The sequence below is a fragment of the Meleagris gallopavo genome, chromosome 11 (assembly GCF_905368555.1).
Source record: "Meleagris gallopavo chromosome 11, MGAL_WU_HG_1.1, whole genome shotgun sequence".
Lineage (NCBI taxonomy): Eukaryota > Metazoa > Chordata > Aves > Galliformes > Phasianidae > Meleagris > Meleagris gallopavo.
Window position 1 is genome coordinate 4,545,293 of NC_139414.1, and position 16,878 is coordinate 4,562,170.

Consider the following 16,878-nt stretch of genomic DNA (forward strand, 5'->3'; position numbering starts at 1 on the left):
GGGGCGCGCTTTGTGCCTCGCGCTTCCTGCGGCTCTCGGCCCCTCCCACAAGTAGTTGGTGGTACTGCGCCTGCGCGACCCGCGGCCGGCGCTGGGAGGACTCGGCTCGCACCATAGAGGCGGAGCGCTAGCGCGCCCCCTACCCTCTTCCTCCCCGCCAGCCCGCCCGGAAGCGGCGCGGGGCCGGGGCGCTGCGGGCCGCGCTATGGCGGGCACGGCGCTCAAGCGACTGATGGCTGAGTACAAGCGTGAGTAGCGGGGCCGGGCCGTGGTGCTGCGGGCTGTGCGGGGCGCCGGGCTGGGGAGAGGGCTGGGCTGTGGGGCCGGGGGTCTTGCGAGAGGGGGCGGCCTCAGTGCCTGGAGGCTGCCTGGGGCCGAGAGGGGCTGTGGGGCTGATCTCCGAATAGCGGCTGCGATAGAGGGTTCAGGGGGTGCGGAGGTGGGGGAGGGTCTGAGGGCACGGTGTGTGTGCGAGCAGTGCTGAGGGACCGGGGTGGGTTCGGCCCGGAGCGCGGGAGCCGAGCGGAGCCTCGTGGCGGCTGCGGCTCCTCACAGGGAGCGGACGGGCAGCGCTGAGCTGCGTGCTGAGGGAACGGCGTGGAGCTGCGTTGGGGAGGGGCGGCTGGGGGCAGGGAGAGGTTCTGCAGCACAGGGCGGTGGGCACGGCACAGCTCCGTGGCAGCGGGCGCGGCTTACCGGCATCTTAACACAAAACCCAAAACGACTCAAAAAGGTGAAGGTGTGCGCAGCTGGTGGACGCAATTGAATACAATTTAATGAGGAATGACCTCGACTTGTTTGCGTAAAAGTTGGATGAGCTGTGGCTAGCAGACAGCGGGGCCAGGGGAGCCACTGCTGCTCTCACCCACCAGAGGGAGCCGGGAGCCTCTGCCGACCTCGGGAGCTGCTGGTGCCCGATGCTGGAAGGATGGGGCCCTCTCAGGGTGGTTCTGCCAGAACAAACAGCCTGCTTCCAAGTGTGCTCATGAGTTGATCAAAAGTGGCTTTCTTTTGAGAGATAGGCAATTTGCTTTTTGTTTAGTTGGTTTTAGTCTTTCGTTTTCTAGCTTTGTACATAACAAAAGGCAACAGGATAGGGGAAAATCCACTGTTTATTGAGTGGAGGATGGTGTTGAGCTGTAAGAACTGGACGCAAGAGCTGGCCGCCTGCTTTGTGCTATATGAAGGCCGTTTGCTCTTCCGGGATGTGGAGCTGGTTCTCACTTTACCTTGGTGGATGGTTTCAGCCTGTACCAAATAGCATTTCTGAGTACACGTTTTCAGACAAAACCCCATGCTTGGTCGTGGGGCATCCTGCAGGGCATGAGCTCTAACCTATGTGATGGTGACAGCCAGCCCTGGCCTGCTGACATGGTGTCCTAGACACGCTACCTTTCTCTGTCGTCATCTCGAAGCGCTGACCCAAAAACCAGCCGCGGCAGGACTGGTCTCTGCTCCTTTCTGCTCTCCTGTGTAAATCCCCTCTGTCCCCAGCGTACTTCTGATACTTTGTTATTGAGAAGCTCCATGATCTTACTAAAAAGCCATACGTGAATGAATTGCTAAGAGAAAACTGATACTAACTAACTAAAGAACATTGAAAAGGATGTTACTTAATGCTACAGGCAGGCATCGCATGAATCTTCTTTGCACTGTGTCCTGATACAGCACTTGACGTGACCTGAGATACCATCTTGTTTATTACTCTCTCTAGTACTTTCCCAACAGTAGTCGGATGGAGTGTTGTGAAAGGCAAAATAATGCACTGTGACTGAGGGCACAGTACTCCTTCTGCACACCTGAATTCCAGAAGTAAAGCAGAGCTTTCAGTTCCTGTGGTCGCCTGCATGGCCCTGTGCTGTCTTCATGGCTGGGGTTATGTATTTGGTGGGTGCTCTTGTCCAGCTTCACCACCAAGCAGCCCAGCCCCTCCCTAGTGCTTCCCAGCAGGCTGCCAACCTGCAGCCTTGCAGAATTTGTTCTGCTCTGCTGAAGTTTTCTTCCTCCTTTCTCTCCTCTTCCCTTTATGTACTTCTGGTTGTGATAGAGATGTTTGGCAGTCGGTGCCTTGCTGGCGGTTATGTTTTGTTTACCAGATTGCAGATTCTTTCCTTTCCTGCTTTTTTTTTTTTTTTTTAAATAAGTTTTGACTGTTAATTTTCTGTGTGTGTGTGTGCGTGTTTAAATCTGTTTGTTGTTACCGTATGTGAAAAATGCTTGATGCTGTGAGAGCTTTCAATCTGTTGGAGCAGAAAAGCATTACTTCCTTCGGGGAAGTGCTGTGAAATGGCAATGTTTTCCCATCCAGGTGGAGCTGAAGGGAAGGTGGCTGTGAGCACCAACAAGCTTCATTTCGTTTTTGTCCTCATTTAGAGCTTTGTTTGCATGTTTGGAGGCTGACGACTGTTTGCTGTCTCACGTATTGAAGTGTTTTTATACTCACTAGATAAAGCTTTCAAAAATCAGATATAAAAAAGCATGTAATTCCTGCTGGTGTGTATGTTTGTTAAAATCTCAGTTTAGCATATTTAATAGTAATAAAGCCTAAAATTGATCTCTCAATAGGAGCTTGTGCTTGCGAGACCTAAGAGAAGGAAACCTGCTGTTTCTGCCTTTATCATTTCCTTGCTGCATGCTCTTGAAGGTATCTTGTGCGTTTTAAATCTAAAATGGGTTACTTGGGAAGCACTCAGTCGAAGCTGTAGGTGCACAGGACGTGCAGTGTTTGGTTTTATGCTTACAGAAAAGCAAAGAGGTGACTGAGCGGTGGGTTGTAACTCTGGCAGGTATCACTGGGAGCAGCACAGGGTTAAAACCAGGAGGTTTGGATAAGGCAGATCTGCATCAAGCAGAGCAGCAGGGGTGGGGCAGTGAAATGGAAACGGATGCGCTGAGTCTGTGTGCACCCAAATCTGTCCCACGTTCCCAGCAGAAGCGCTGCACTTTGGTTGTGCCAGCTTTTCCCTTTCGTTTGGTCTCGGCTTAAAAGCGAAGCTTTAAAACAAGGCTTAGCTCCTCTGCTGCAAGCTGGGACTTCATTGTGTTTGCATTTGGAAGCAAATCCCCTGACTGTGTGCAGCACGACGCTGTGCAAATCGAATGGGACGCCTTGTGGAGGATGCAAAGCTTCAACTGCTCCCAGTGCTGAAGAGAGGCATTGTTCTGAGGCAGCTGGTGGGCTGCCTGCCATGGGCTGCTCCCACATGCACTCGCCATATGTGCGTGGCAGAGGGCCTGCAGCCACCCAGGCTCCTGGGACACCCCAGTGCAGCTTTACTGGGGTGTGAATGCCCAGTGCCTTACCTGCCAGCCTCAGCTTTTCCTCGAGCCTCTCTGCTCCATTGTTTGCCTCTTTGTTTGCCTCTTCAAAAACTTTTTTTTTTTTTTAATTCCTTTTCTGAATTTCCATTTTCTCCTTTTTGCCACGTTGCCTTTCATCCTCCAGCCTCTCAAAGGCCTCCAGCAGGACTCTGCTGATTGGGTGTTTGTCCTATTTTGATTTCTATTTTGGAAGCTGCAGTGGGACTTGAAGCAGCTGCTGCCACGCCAGCTCCTGGCAGCTCGTACTTTGCAGCTCTTGAATGCAGTGCACCCCATTTCCTTCAGAGTGGCTCTAGACAAACCATACAGTAGGATGTGATTATCCATGTATAAAAGGCCTTTCTTCCTAAATATCTCCTCCAAATCAAAGCTCCTGCACCCGTTCACTGCCCAGTTTCTGCTTTGCCTGGTCCTTCAGGATGGAAACCTCTGACTGATGTCCAAGGGGAGAGGTGAGCAGGGAGAAATGAAGAAGAGAGCTTCCATCACCTTGCAGGTTTCTCGCTCTGGGGTTTTGCCTCATGATTCCCAGCACCCAGCTTTGCTTGGAGAGCTGCACAGAACCCCTCAGCACAGCTGCCAGCCCGTACGTCCAGCTCCATCAGCATAGGATCTGAAATATCAGAGCTCCCTGGATTTTTAGGGAAAATTGTGGGAAATAGCAGAAATGAGGGGTCTTGTTTGTTTTCTCTTAAAGAAAGAGCCCCGTATGGGTCCAAACAGCTCCAGGAGCACCCAGGTTTGACACCTCCATCTGCCTGGAACCATCTACAAGCAGAGCTGCTGCAGACCCACTGTCAAGCTGGAAAAACCTGCTCTGTAATGTCCCTGTTCTCGTATTCAGGATGTGTTCAGCCCTGGTACTGACCTCCATCTGCTGCTCTTCTTTTGAACTTGAATCTGTGCCGAAGCTGATGGCAATCTGATGAGCCGGAGGGTTTTGCTGCCTTTCCTGCCAGCATATCTCAGTAGCTTTTGAATCCATCATCACTTTGAGACAAAAATCTGTGCTCTGGTTTGTGCAGCGTTACCCACAGCTCTCGCTTTCAGCCTAGCAGGAATTGGGTTAAGCCTCTCATTCAGCACTTCATGACTTTTCATCTTCCCTGGTGATGCGTTGCTGCTTGTTTTCAGGTCGCAGAATGCATGTGGTGCTCTGTGGTTGGTGTTTGCATGATGTGAGTCGCTGGTAAAAGTTCACTGATGAATTGGGAATTGCATCCATTTCCTATACAGAGCCAGGGTGGGTCAGTCAGAGCATTCTGTGTGCATCCACAGCTGTGCTGTTGGTCTCTTTTCAACTTGGACTCCCCAGACCGTATGGGGCGAGATGGTTTAGATCTGCAGCGCAGAGGCACTTGTCATTATCTCTTTGCTTCTGCTCCTTCACCTTTTAGTGTTGTTTTGGGTTTTGTGTGGACGTGCTGTGAAGTCTAAGTTGGTGCAAATAGGCTGTAGCAGTACAACCTGTTTGTTGAGTGTATACCCTTATACCCAGTAGCACAGTGCCCCATGCTTGTGAAAAGGGATTTTTTTTGCCTTCCTTCCCAGTTTTCTTGCACTGGGGAGACAAGTTTTGAGATCTTGAAAAAGCACGGGACCTCAGACAATGTCCTTGTCTCTAAAGCAGAGAGATATGGATGTGATGGATGGACTGCTCAGTGGATGATGAGTTAGCTGGATGGTTGCACTCACTGTTGTGGTCAGAAGCCCCATGTCCATGTGCTGTCCCTTGGGTCTGTTTTGGAACTGCGAGCTTGCAGCCCTGAAGGCCAACTGTATGCTGGGCTGCATTAAAAGCAGCATGGCCAGCAGGTTGGGGGGGCGGTGTTCTCCTCTCTGCCCTCCTGAAGCCCCACCTGAAGCACTGTGTTCAGCCCCTCACAGCAGGAAAGTGGAACTTGATGGTGTTTAGGGTCCCTTCCAACCCAAACCATTCTATGATTCTGTAATCATTTTGCTCAGAAAATTGTCTTGCATTGACCTTCTGGATGTCAGACCTTGCCCAGAAAAGCAAAGCCAGAAGATTCCTCCTGTGGTTTCCTTAGGCTGTGTTAACATTCCTTGTCCTTTTTCTTTTATAGAACTGACCCTGAACCCACCAGAAGGCATAGTAGCAGGTGAGATGCCAACCAACTTGTGCACTGTGAAGTTGGAGCCTTACTTTCAGGCAGCTCTGAACATTGTTTCATGTTTTTTTTTCCTCTTAGGTCCTATGAACGAAGAAAACTTCTTTGAGTGGGAAGCTCTGATTATGTGAGTCAATATTGCCTCTTTTTCTGAAAGCAGCACTTGTACTCTATGAGTACTTTCTGGGAGAACAAGAATATTTAAAAAAAAAAAATCTTCCTAGTTTTGCATTAGATTGACTTTGGCCTATCTCTGGCTGGAAACTTCTGATTCAAACTGGGAATTATATTTGGAATTTAAACATTGTGACGGGGCAGCTTAAGTGATGATTTATCATGCAGGTGTCATCATAAGAAACTCTTGGCATGTAACTTGCAGATTTTACAAGAGTCATCATTCGGGCTCCACTGGATATATTGTGTATACAAACACTGCAGGAAACCATAAATTGCTTGTGGATCACACAAACATTGCTCAACTGCAAATACAGGACAGGTTTCCTCAAGTTTTAAGGGGAGCAAAACGGCCAGATGTACCATCAGTGGTAGGAGGAAAAAAAAAATCATTGTCTAAAATTAGTTTACTTACTTACTATTCAAATTTTTTGTAGGAAAATTGAAAGAGGGTTGATCTGAGATAGCATTGAAATTAAAAAACAAACAAACAAAAAAAAACAACAGCAAAACAACACTTTAAAAATCTTTTAAAATTCTTTACATGTCATGGAACAGCTGCTCTTGAGAAGATGTTGGGTGTGGTGGTTCCTTGTAGAACTCTTCTGCTGGTGAGCAGCTCTGATCACTCTCTGCTGTGTTTTGGAGGCTGACAGACTTCTTCCAAGGCTGCATCCCTCCGTTCCTGAGCTGATGGGTACAGTTGTTCACAGCTGAAGTTACCTTGAAAAGACAAGGTCTTACCCAGCAGCTTACAAGTCCTCTCTCGCTTCTACTGCCTTACTCATCCTGTCCATATCCTGCTTTGGGGAGTTTTGGGTGCGTGGTGATTTTTACAAGATAAAAGTTCTACAAAGCTGTTGAAGGGGAAGGAACAGGTCTGATAATTTATACACGTGACACATAACGATGAGATGAGGAAGTTCCAGTCCAGCTGATAACCTGTCGGTAGGGCTAATCCACACTGCATTTCTTGTGCTCTTTGGTAAGAGCAGTGTTCGCTGTCCCTGTTTGGGGCTGGGCACTGGGCAGGCTTTCAGCACAGCTCCTCGTGGTGCATGACCCCTTGGAGAGTGTTGTCCAAGGGTGGAAAAGCAGCTGGCACACAAACAGTGCCATTCCTATCAAGCTGTAGTGTATTACCTATTCTGTACGAGCTGCGTGGGTGATCCTGCTTTTCTGCAAGCATGAGGCTCTAAGTTATTTTAATCCTTGGTAGAGATTTGGATTACCACTGTTTGTTTGTGGGTTGACACAGAGCTGGTTGCAGCAGGACATTCTGTGATGAACAGGTTGCCCTTCCTGGGAGCTCAGTCTCCTGAAGATAAACACCAGTCATGGAATTAGGTAGATGACTGCAGTCAAAACCTGTCACCTTAGGCAACCATGGAATCTTACTCTTCTTTCTGTAAGTGGGACAGTTACCACTTCTCTAAAACATGCATTTTGTGATGTACCTACTGCCAGCTCACAAAGCTGTACATCTCTCGGTGTTTAGAAACCCCAGAGGATTTATTGCTCTTGGAATGTGGAAGGAAATTCCTGTCCATCACTACTTTCTAGTAACAGAGATTTTGTGGTTGATGACGGCTTTCATGGGGGGCACGCAGAATACTTCTGTTTTTGAGTAATTACCTAGAAAATAGCTTTTTTCTGTTGTTTCCCTTAATAAATTCTTAAACAGCAGAGGATCAGCTTGCAGGCTTGAAAGCCCTTTAAAGTGCTGAGTGTTGAGCTCCAGGTCTTTGTCAGCGTTAAATGAGAGGCGGAGGTGCTTTTAGTTTCTGAATTGTGTGTGTGTCATAGCAAAATCATATTTTAAGATCTGCTAAATTCTGAAGCTGTGGTACAATAGAAACAAGTTTACCCTAAGCACGTTGGGTTACTTTAATCTCTTTACAATACTCTATTGGTAAACATGTTTGAGTACAGCTACATGACTTGTTTATGTTTGTGATAATCTTCTTGAGTGTTTTGTAATCTGAAATGTGCTGTGTGAGACTGTGGGACTGAAAGAAGTGCAGATGAGGTGATTAAAGTAAGGCTGACTTACATTTGAGAAGGATGAAATGCAAAACGTAGATAAGTGCTGTAGTGATGGAAAGAGAGCAAAATATTCTTCTCTCCACAGACTTTCTAGAAAGCTAGAGTACATCATCACAAACAAAATTGAAGAAAAAGAGAGTTAAGAGGAAAAGACATTGCCCATCTATCAATCTGTAGGGGGGCTGGGTGATGTTACAGAGACTTCTTGGAAGCTTGGCCCAGAGATTGTTTTAAAAGGCTTTTTTTTAATATAATTAGTAACAATACTGTTTGTATTCCTGATGTTCTTGCCTGCAGCAGCAGTGCTGGATAAATGCTGAGCATAAACATTCTGCACTGACGTGACTGAATGATAGGACAGGTCTTATGCTTATGGATTAGAGCTGTAGGTTGAAATAGAGCGTGGTGATTTTTCTGAATGGTGAAAGCTTACGGCCTGGTGTTCAGTGTGCCCTTCTGATAAGGCATCAAACAGTAGCTGACTTGGAGCATTTACAAAAACCAAACCTTTGCAGCCAGGTACCTCATTCCTGGTGATAAATAGCCCCAGCATGTCAATGGAGTTTATCAGCTCAATACCTTGACACTGCGTGAGGTCTGACAGGCTGTGTTATGTTATTCAAGCTCATGAATTTAACATTTCAAGACCAAGTTTTGTCCTCTAGCATGGAATTCCCCTTTTCAGCATCTGATGACTGTGGGGTCTGGTCTTTTTCCACCCTCTTTTTACAAATGAGAAACCACTTACAAATGTACTTAACAGCCATGGTTATGGCATTAATTGTCGTTATCACTTCAGTTTTCCCTCCTATTTTGGCAGACACTACGCTTGGGTTTTTTTCCCTTGCCTAAATAACATCAAGAATCTCATGTTAATCTCATATTAATCTCATATTAATGTCTTTCTCACAGAAATTGCTCCTAGCATGATTTTCTCTGCTCTGGTGTCAGCATAGTTACGTTTAGCACAGGCACTGCAGGAATAATACAACTTTTTTGTTAACTTCTGGAATTCGTATCGATGTCTTTGCCATAGCTGCTGGGAACGAGACAGGAAAGGAAAGAAACAAATGCATGCAGCAGTGCTGAGTCAGATGTAAGGCAGTTGGTTCACTTGCAGGTGACAAGTTCCCTCTGACCCTAGCTGAACGTTGCTCTGGTTGTTCCAGTGTTGTTCCAGTGCCTTGTATGATTCTAGAACTGCAGAATGCTTAGATTGGAAGGGGACTTCAAGATCATACAGTTCCAACCCTCTGTCCTCCCATCAGGTCATACTGCCCAAAGCCCCATCTGGCCTGGCCACCCAAGAGTAACACAGGTGAAGTGCTATGGCAGCTGACTAGATGCTGATTTTTACACTACAGAAAGGTAGAAATAGCTTTGTGATCCTTGAGACTGAAGAGGGCTAAGGGGAAGTAAATGTTAATTACTAATAATGGCTTGGGTCCTTCCTGGGCTTGGTGCTGCCCTTGGCAGCTCCCTACAGCTTGCAGTCTGGGTGTGCAGGGCCTGGAGGAAACTTGCAGAAGGGCATCCCATGGGAAAAAGGGATGTTTGCTGCCCTGTTAGCTCAATGGGGAGGATGCCACTGCTGTGGTCTGGGCTTTTCTTGGGGAAATCCTTATCGGAGGCAGAAGGTCAGGAAAAATCCCTGCAGAAGGCACAGAGGTCCTGAAAATGTGATGTGCTGTGAAATTCCTACCGAGCAGGTGGTGTGGCTGCAGAAGTGCTGTGTTTTTTGCCTTGCTGGCCCTGCTGATAATCCTTTTAGAACTGAAAGCAGCAAGTTTAACCGTTGTGGTCTTCAGCGTGTTTTGTAGTTGCAAACGCTGTCTTGGATTAACTTAAATAATTTCTTTGAAGTTGACCCTGGCAGCAATGAATGGCTGAAACAAAAGCAGTGTGCTCTCTTAATGCAGGGCCTAAAATGGAGCATGTTGGGTTAACTGTTTGACAGAAGAGCCCTTAAGGCTGTGTGTTTGCTCTCAGAACAGAAGACACCCACCAGCTTTTCAATGCTTGTATGTACATACTCTTAGAAGTTCAACAATAAGCCTTGAAAATGCAGCTGGAATTAAAATACTTGTGAAAAAATGCATTCAGTTTACCCTCAGATGTGAATATTGAATCCTGACTAAATTTAAGGAAAAGACAGAAAGGGAGCATACATGGTTGAGATGCTTTAGCTCATCCTGCATAGCTGCATTTCTCTAATCTCACCTCGAGTCAGTGCTCAGGTTTAAAGCACCTGAGGTCTTGTGTTTATCTGTCAGCCAAGCCTTCTGAATTGCAGGGTTTAGCAGTGGCCCTCTGTAGGGCTTTAGGTTTTGCCTGCCTCCCTTTTCTTTTTCTGTAGATTACCAATGCAATCTGAATTGGACGGAGGTTTTGACCATTTGGCTTTGAGATTTTTTTGTTCCTTCTGGCATGGAGATTGCATTGGTGGATTGGGAGGTGCAGGCACGAATATATTCCTAAATCTTTCTTCCCAGGTCTTCCCAGGCAATAGAATCCTCATTTCAAAAGCTGTCTAGTAAAGCCAGGAGGTTTCCTTGGCTGAGATGTTAAGAGACGAAGCCTGTTCCCTAATCTTTCCAATCAGGGGAGATGGAGTTTGTTTTATAACTTCCAGGGGGTTCATCTAGTTGGAATAAATCATGTCAAGTAAACTTTTTTTGCTTACCTTCCAAAAATGTTTTGTGTAGAGAGGATAAAATAGCTGTATGCTCACCTGATTGTGCTTTGAACTGGATGCTGAACACAAGAAGGAAACGTTTCTGCAGGAGCCTTGATGAAGTTATTTCTTCTCTATCTGAGGGTGGGAAAGCTAAATGCCTGAAGTCTGCAAAGCATGGGGCTGTCCTGCATCTGGCAGTTTTGGTTCCTGGGCTGCACTTTTATTTTTACAAAACATGGTGCGGTTGCACTCGATGCTGGCTGTTGGAATCCTCCTAGGTTTTATAAGCTGTTTTTGAGCTACAGCATTTGACATCTCTGTCTCTGCAGCCTAACAGCATCTTCAAAGACACGGGAGTCCCACACCTGCCTCTGCCTTCTCTTGACGTGCAGACACTCAAATCCTGGAACATGCCTTGGAGCCAGATACTCCAATTATAGCCAGACACACCCTGCTAATTAAGCCGTGTTGTGACCTTCCTAGTAATTTAGTGTGCAAGCTTTGATTTTTTTTTTTTATTTTTTTTCCCCCATTCCCTCCCAAACCCCAAATTTGGATTTAAGTTTATGAGATGTGGGATGAGAGTGTTTTAACTCTTAGTATTCTGGAGTAGATGATATAATCCAAACCTAAGATGTCTCATTAGACAAGAAGCTGGTGAAAGAAATATACGTAACTCAGGTGAATCTCTTTTTGTCTCTTTCTAGGGGTCCTGAAGATACCTGTTTCGAGTACGGGGTTTTCCCTGCTATTTTGAGTTTCCCACTTGACTATCCACTAAGTCCTCCGAAGATGAGGTTCACGTGTGAGATGTTCCATCCAAACAGTGAGTCTGCTGCATGGGGAGCGGGGGGCTTTTACACCATAAACAAGCAGCTTCTGCAGAGAGAGAGCAGGCATCCTGACTTAGGAATGAGTGGTGCTCTCCCTGTCTGTTCAGTAGGCGTGAGCAGCTACACAGCAGTGCTGCTCTTTGCGAGGATCTCTCTCTTTGTCACATTAGTCCTTATATACCTTATGATGTTAAACTGCCCAGTAGATTCCAACAGTTCCACTGCCTTGAAGATCATTCCAGGAATACTTGTAACTACTTGATAAACAAACAAAATCATTTTGTACACAGTGTAAGATTTAGTAAAACAATACAGACTCTTTCCAGTATGGCTCTGTGGTTTGTATTTAAGTAGTTTTGTTTCAGGTGAAAATTTATTCATATTGACCAAAGTTTGGATGCAGCTTTTGTTGGCAGCATGACTTTTTTTCCCCTTAAACAAAGGCATGATCTTTCTGAAGTCCAGGGTGCTCTGTCCATGCAGCTGGTACACCTGTAGGCCTCAATACTCAAGACTTTGCTGGCCTTTTTGCTGCAAATCTAGAGCTGACTGTATCTCAGCTTTATTTCTCTTGAGACTTAAGGAGAAGGAATTGAAGTAACAATGAGTACAACTTTTTCCTTTGGACTGATAAAAACCTTAAAGCTCCTTTTTACAACCCAGAGTGCTACTTTCTGGAGTCAGTCCTGGTATTTGCTGTACAATTGTTAATACATCTACCAAATCAGCATGGATTGTGATGAGATTGTTGTCATCACCCAGATTTGATGAGCTGGACCCATGTTTGAAGCTATTAGGCCTCTGCCACTTGAGACCAATAAGTAGCAAACATTGCCCTGCTGCCTAGGGTTTCCTTCTCAGCTGGCATTCCGACACTTGCACAATGCAAATCTTAGTCTCAGCTGGGAAGCTATTTATTTATTATCTTATTCCAAGGAATTTTGCGTTGACTTGAAGTTCCTTTACTTTTCTCTTCCCGAAGCACTATTGACACAGATTCTTGCCCATTTAATCCACAGATAAGCCCTTATTTTTGTTCTCATGTGGGGGGCACATCTGTTTGCACATGACAGCACAGAACTGTGCACAAGTGCCTGAGGCAGTTCAAAGTCACCTTTGCAGTTCTGACATCTGCAGCAGCTGTTGGCACATGGAAACTGCATGGCCAAATCACTTTGTTGCTCCAGCTGGACTAATTCACCCAGACTTCTTGGTGGGGCAGATCTGCATCCATGCAGTATGCTGTGATTCTAGCTCTGGGCTTGGCTTGCAGATCTGTGCTAGGAGCTGCGTTGTGTCACAGAAATAGCCTGGCATAGCCAGGAGGGGGTGGGCTGTTAGAGGCCCAAGCAGCCTGGCTCAGCTACACATGGGCATTTCCATGATGCTAGGTCACGTTAATGAAAATTCAAGGTCACAAGCAGCAGAGAAGTTTGCTTTATTCTTTTTTACAGTCATGGTCCAATGGAGGACTCCAGCATGCGTTCAGTGATGTATGACTGTTACCCTGTGATTTAAGCAGGACTAGATTGAAGTAGGACTAGACCTACTTGGAGCTCTGGCTGTGCGCTAATGCTGGGCTTGTTCTACCAGGCTGCAGCTTTTACTTGTTCCAAGGAAACTCTCATTGGTTGCTAAGTGATCTGAGTGCTTCCAGCAAGCTTTCCTTGGGGAAGATGATTTGTAAATTTGGTTAACAGAAGTTTTTGTTAGATTTTTGTCTTCAGGTTTTTTGCAAAAGGAAATTTTAAACTGGGTTGATATCAATCATATGTAGGCAAAGCCTGAAAGATCTAGAAGGGCCAAGTGTTTCCTTAGAGTAATAGTTAATCCCCTGTACTTCTTGCACAGTTTACCCGGATGGGAGAGTTTGCATCTCTATTCTTCACGCTCCTGGGGATGATCCCATGGGATATGAGAGCAGTGCTGAGCGGTGGAGTCCTGTGCAGAGTGTGGAAAAGATCCTCTTGTCTGTCGTTAGCATGCTGGCAGGTAAGGGCTGGGGTTTTATTAGCAGGAGCTCAGGTAGCTTCTGCTTGATACATAGCTAATGCTTCTCCTTGCATTTTTGCACTTAAGCTACTTGGCAGCAATCAGAGTACTTAAAGCCCTAATATTTATTTATCAATAAACCAATTTTCTTAAAATAATTGGGGGGGAAAAAAAGAAGACTGAATTAGTAAACGGGTTTCCAGCTTTCTGATGTCTGCACTGTGTTCCTTCTGGTCAGCAGCAGCCAGGCACAGGATGATGGTCAGGTAATGGGTCCTGAAGTTCAGCTGCTCTTGCACAAAGCAGTAATGGATTTGGCTTTAGCAACTGAAGGATTATGAGGCAGATAAATCAGTATGCTAGATAAGAGTCCATGGCCTCTATTCCCCAGCCAGTTTCCCTGATTTCTGTTTGTTTGGCAGCCTGGGAAATGTACCCCATTCTGCCATCTCTGATATAAAGGAAGCCTCCTTGAGAAGCAGAGTGTGGTGAAAACAGTGCAACTTCTTACTTTAAATCCTACAAGAACTATGGATCGGATTTCTCATGCACATCTTCCTGACGGATATTTTGCATGTTGTGGACAGTGCTGTTAACTGCCTGAAAGGGCAGAACCGTGTCCCCAAGAATTGGTTTGGAATTATGAAGGTTTAGGTTTTAGAAGCAGCAAAGCTGATCAAAGAACACGCAAAAGATTCTTATCTGTGACTGTCAGCTTCAAAATAGCAACCTGCTGATGGATTCTGTCCAGAGACCAGTGCCTCGTTGGGCTCCCAGTGCCCTCCAGGAACATGGCTTGTTGTACAACCTTACCTAGACTGCTGTACTGGGGAATCATCTGGTCTCTCTTGTTTTCTGATCCTGTTTTCCCCATGGCTTTTAGAGGGATTAGCGTAAAACATCAATTGTTATCTTCCTCCAGGCTGCTGGCAAGCTCTCAGCCCTGGATCTGCCAACAGAGCAAACCCAAATTTATCAAACAGAGTGTCTTGTGCATCTATCCTGACTGCTGGGTTTTAAGGGTAGCGTAGAGTTGTGTATTTGGACCAGAATGGGAAGAAGAATGAGTAGAGTATGTTTTGAGTGGCTTGTATGATCCTGTGACAGTTGTCCTGCTGCATGCTGACCATGAACCTGAAAAATTCCATGCCTCAGCTTACCACTCTACAAAAAGAAGTGTTTGAGTTGCAGGGTGTTAGTGTACTTTGTAAAGCACTTTGAAATCCTCAGATGAAAGATATTGCAGAAATGAAAGCATTTTGCGATGAGTTTTGTGTTGTTTGGTTTGTTTTTTTTTTTAATAGAACAAACCATCCAGAAGAGGGGCAGAGCCTGTTTGGGTGGCCTGCTTTGTGGGGCTTTGTGTTTGTGAAGCCACAGAACCAGAACAAATATGTAGCAGGGAGCCCTGTGCAGTTTTACAAACCTTTGGCAGCACTGCTGGTGACACACAGTGGTACTCTGCCGGCATGTTGGGGCTCAGCTCCACAAAGCAAAGTGAAGGAGTCTTCCTCTGCCACTTGTTTCTTGCCTGAAGCCTACCTTGCTGCGGTGCTCTCTTGTGATCAGTTAAATGAGAACTGTTAGGGAGTCCAGCAGCTACAACTATAACTTCTTTAATGGCGTCGAGCAGGGGAGAGCAACAGGGCTCTCCAGAGCCACAGGGAAGAGGCAGAGACGTTGCTGAAGAAATGAGCTGATGTTGCTTAGTCCCCTGCCTGTCCACAGACCTTTCCATCTCTCTCGTTTCAGAGCCAAACGATGAAAGTGGAGCCAATGTAGATGCCTCCAAGATGTGGCGGGAAGACAGAGAACAATTTAATAAAATTGCCAAGCAGATTGTGCAGAAGTCACTTGGACTTTAAGCTCACAAAAAGACTGAAATGTTTTGTATTTCTCTCCACCTGAAAAAGAGCAGTGCTCAGTGCTGGTACCAAAAAGGAAAACTTTGCAAAACTCATGGTCTAGTTCTTATCCTTCATTATTTATTTGCCATCTCTTTTCTGCTTCCGCTGCTGCACAGAAGCCTCTAGTTTACTCACTAAATTGTATGGGAAAGGGATTTATTGCAGGGGAAAATAATGGGAACAGTGCTGTTTGAAAGGCTCTTTCTTGCTACCTCACTTACGGTATGGAAAGCTTGGAGACTTTGCAATCTGCTATTGGAGAGCAGCCCTGAGTTAGATCACCTGCTGGAGGAACTAGCTTTACATTTGTATAGGCAGCGTTGCATTGGGAACACCAGTAGGCAGAAAATAATTATTAGTTTTATTATACCAGCTAAGTTAAGGACAGCATTTGCAGTCAGAATTGATTTGAAGAGTGGTTAACCAGAGAAGCTATAAAACAGGGTTGTAGACAGAATGGTTTAACATAGGAAGTGATTCAGCACCACCTAACTTGAAGATCCACGTGGTCATTGCTAGCAACTGGCTGGTACTCCTGCATCACACTGTGAATTTGTGCTGAGCCTTTGCGTTAGGGTTTGCTTGGAAGAAAGCTTAAGAATTGCTTTATTGCTCCTTGAAGACATTCAGTATAAACTTTACATTCAATTGGAGGTGCAAGATGTAAAGACTGAGTTTTTAAATACATACAGGGTTCGCTGTCAGCCCTAGGCATGTCATCTGCAGCCTGAAAATGCAATGAGGTTGTTCCTGCTCCATGGGGGATGTAAGATATCTCTGCAGTTACGTCAGCTCTTCTCTCCTGTAGCCATTTGGACGCTCAGAAAATGAGGCATCGCTGGCCTTCGCCACCACAGCCCAGGTCACCCAGTTTTCAGGTGAAGGAGCCTTTGCCACCAATGAGTTTTGTAAAATGGACTGCAATGCTTCTTTATGCTGAATGCTGCAAGTAGGAGTCGCGGGCAACCTCAGTTGTGTTCTCTGGAGGATGGTGAGATGCTTGTTTAAAACGGCAGAGCACTGTAGGCCACTTCTGGTGGCAGGAGATGACCGTCTGCAATGCTTTGTGAAGCTGCTTAGGAACCGCCGGTGACCTTTGTGCTTTGCAAGTGAGTCTCTTGTTTAAAGCCAAATCTGCTCCAATTTATTACAAGCAGCAGCGCCAATTGATGGCATGTGAAATCAAATTTTGTTGGCTCCTTTAAATGAGCTACATTTGAGAGGGACTGTTTTTCTAGGGGAAGCTTGGGAATGGAAGGAGCTGCACTGTGCAGAAAGCTTTATGGAAGAGATTGTATGCGTGTGTGTGTGTGTTGAACTTGTCAGTATTTACATCATGCTGCACATGCTGCTTATTCACAGGCTGTAGATTGCTGGGTGCCACCTTTCTCATCTCTAAATTCAGAGTTTGTATTGCTGAGCTTACCCCTGTAGAAGTAATTCTTGTCACTTTGGTGGGAGGGTGCAAGGTGGACCCAGCGTAGCGTGGGAGCAGAGATGACAAGATAGTATTGTACCTAACTAGTATTTCAAGGCATACAGGAAAATGTAGCATTTATATGCAAAATGAGAGTGGTTTGGGGGGTTGTAATATATGAAGTGTAGCTCCTGCAAGTACCTCAGCTGCTGTCGGAGAGCTGTGTGCACTGCAGAGCAAACGCTGTGCTCGGCAGACATGGCAAAGTGAGGCTCTTTTTAAGTGCAGAGTGTTTTATTCATGTGTGTTTGCTCATTATTTTACAGTGGGATTTAGTCTGTATTCTGAAAATAAAGTGATTGTTTTTTCCTTTAATAAGTAT

At 45.9% G+C, this 16,878-nt stretch overlaps 1 protein-coding gene across 2 annotated transcripts; it reads left to right on the forward strand.

The window, feature by feature from the left end:
* Positions 1 to 57: 57 nt before the first annotated feature.
* On the forward strand, positions 58 to 16,874 carry UBE2G2 (ubiquitin conjugating enzyme E2 G2). Of its 2 annotated transcripts, XM_085232530.1 has the most exons (7): positions 109 to 248; positions 2,566 to 2,644; positions 5,406 to 5,441; positions 5,532 to 5,577; positions 11,055 to 11,173; positions 13,032 to 13,172; positions 14,925 to 16,874. In XM_085232530.1, the coding sequence occupies exons 4-7, from the start codon at positions 5,537 to 5,539 to the stop codon at positions 15,035 to 15,037; spliced, it is 414 nt and encodes a 137-aa protein (XP_085088656.1). In that variant the 5' UTR covers positions 109 to 248; positions 2,566 to 2,644; positions 5,406 to 5,441; positions 5,532 to 5,536; the 3' UTR covers positions 15,038 to 16,874. The 2 variants fall into 2 exon arrangements, with proteins under 2 accessions (XP_085088655.1, XP_085088656.1); XM_085232529.1 differs by lacking the exon at positions 2,566 to 2,644 and having other exon boundaries at positions 58 to 248.
* The last annotated feature ends 4 nt before the right edge of the window (positions 16,875 to 16,878 follow it).

What these genes read in the sequence shown, in the direction of transcription:
- UBE2G2 (XM_085232529.1), top strand. Translation starts at nt 206, where the DNA reads ATGGCGGGCACGGCGCTCAAGCGACTGATGGCTGAGTACAAGC. An exon ending in GAGTGGGAAGCTCTGATTAT is followed by an intron (nt 5,578 to 11,054) that starts GTGAGTCAATAT and finishes GTCTCTTTCTAG; the next exon opens with GGGTCCTGAAGATACCTGTT. An exon ending in TGAGATGTTCCATCCAAACA is followed by an intron (nt 11,174 to 13,031) that starts GTGAGTCTGCTG and finishes CTTCTTGCACAG; the next exon opens with TTTACCCGGATGGGAGAGTT.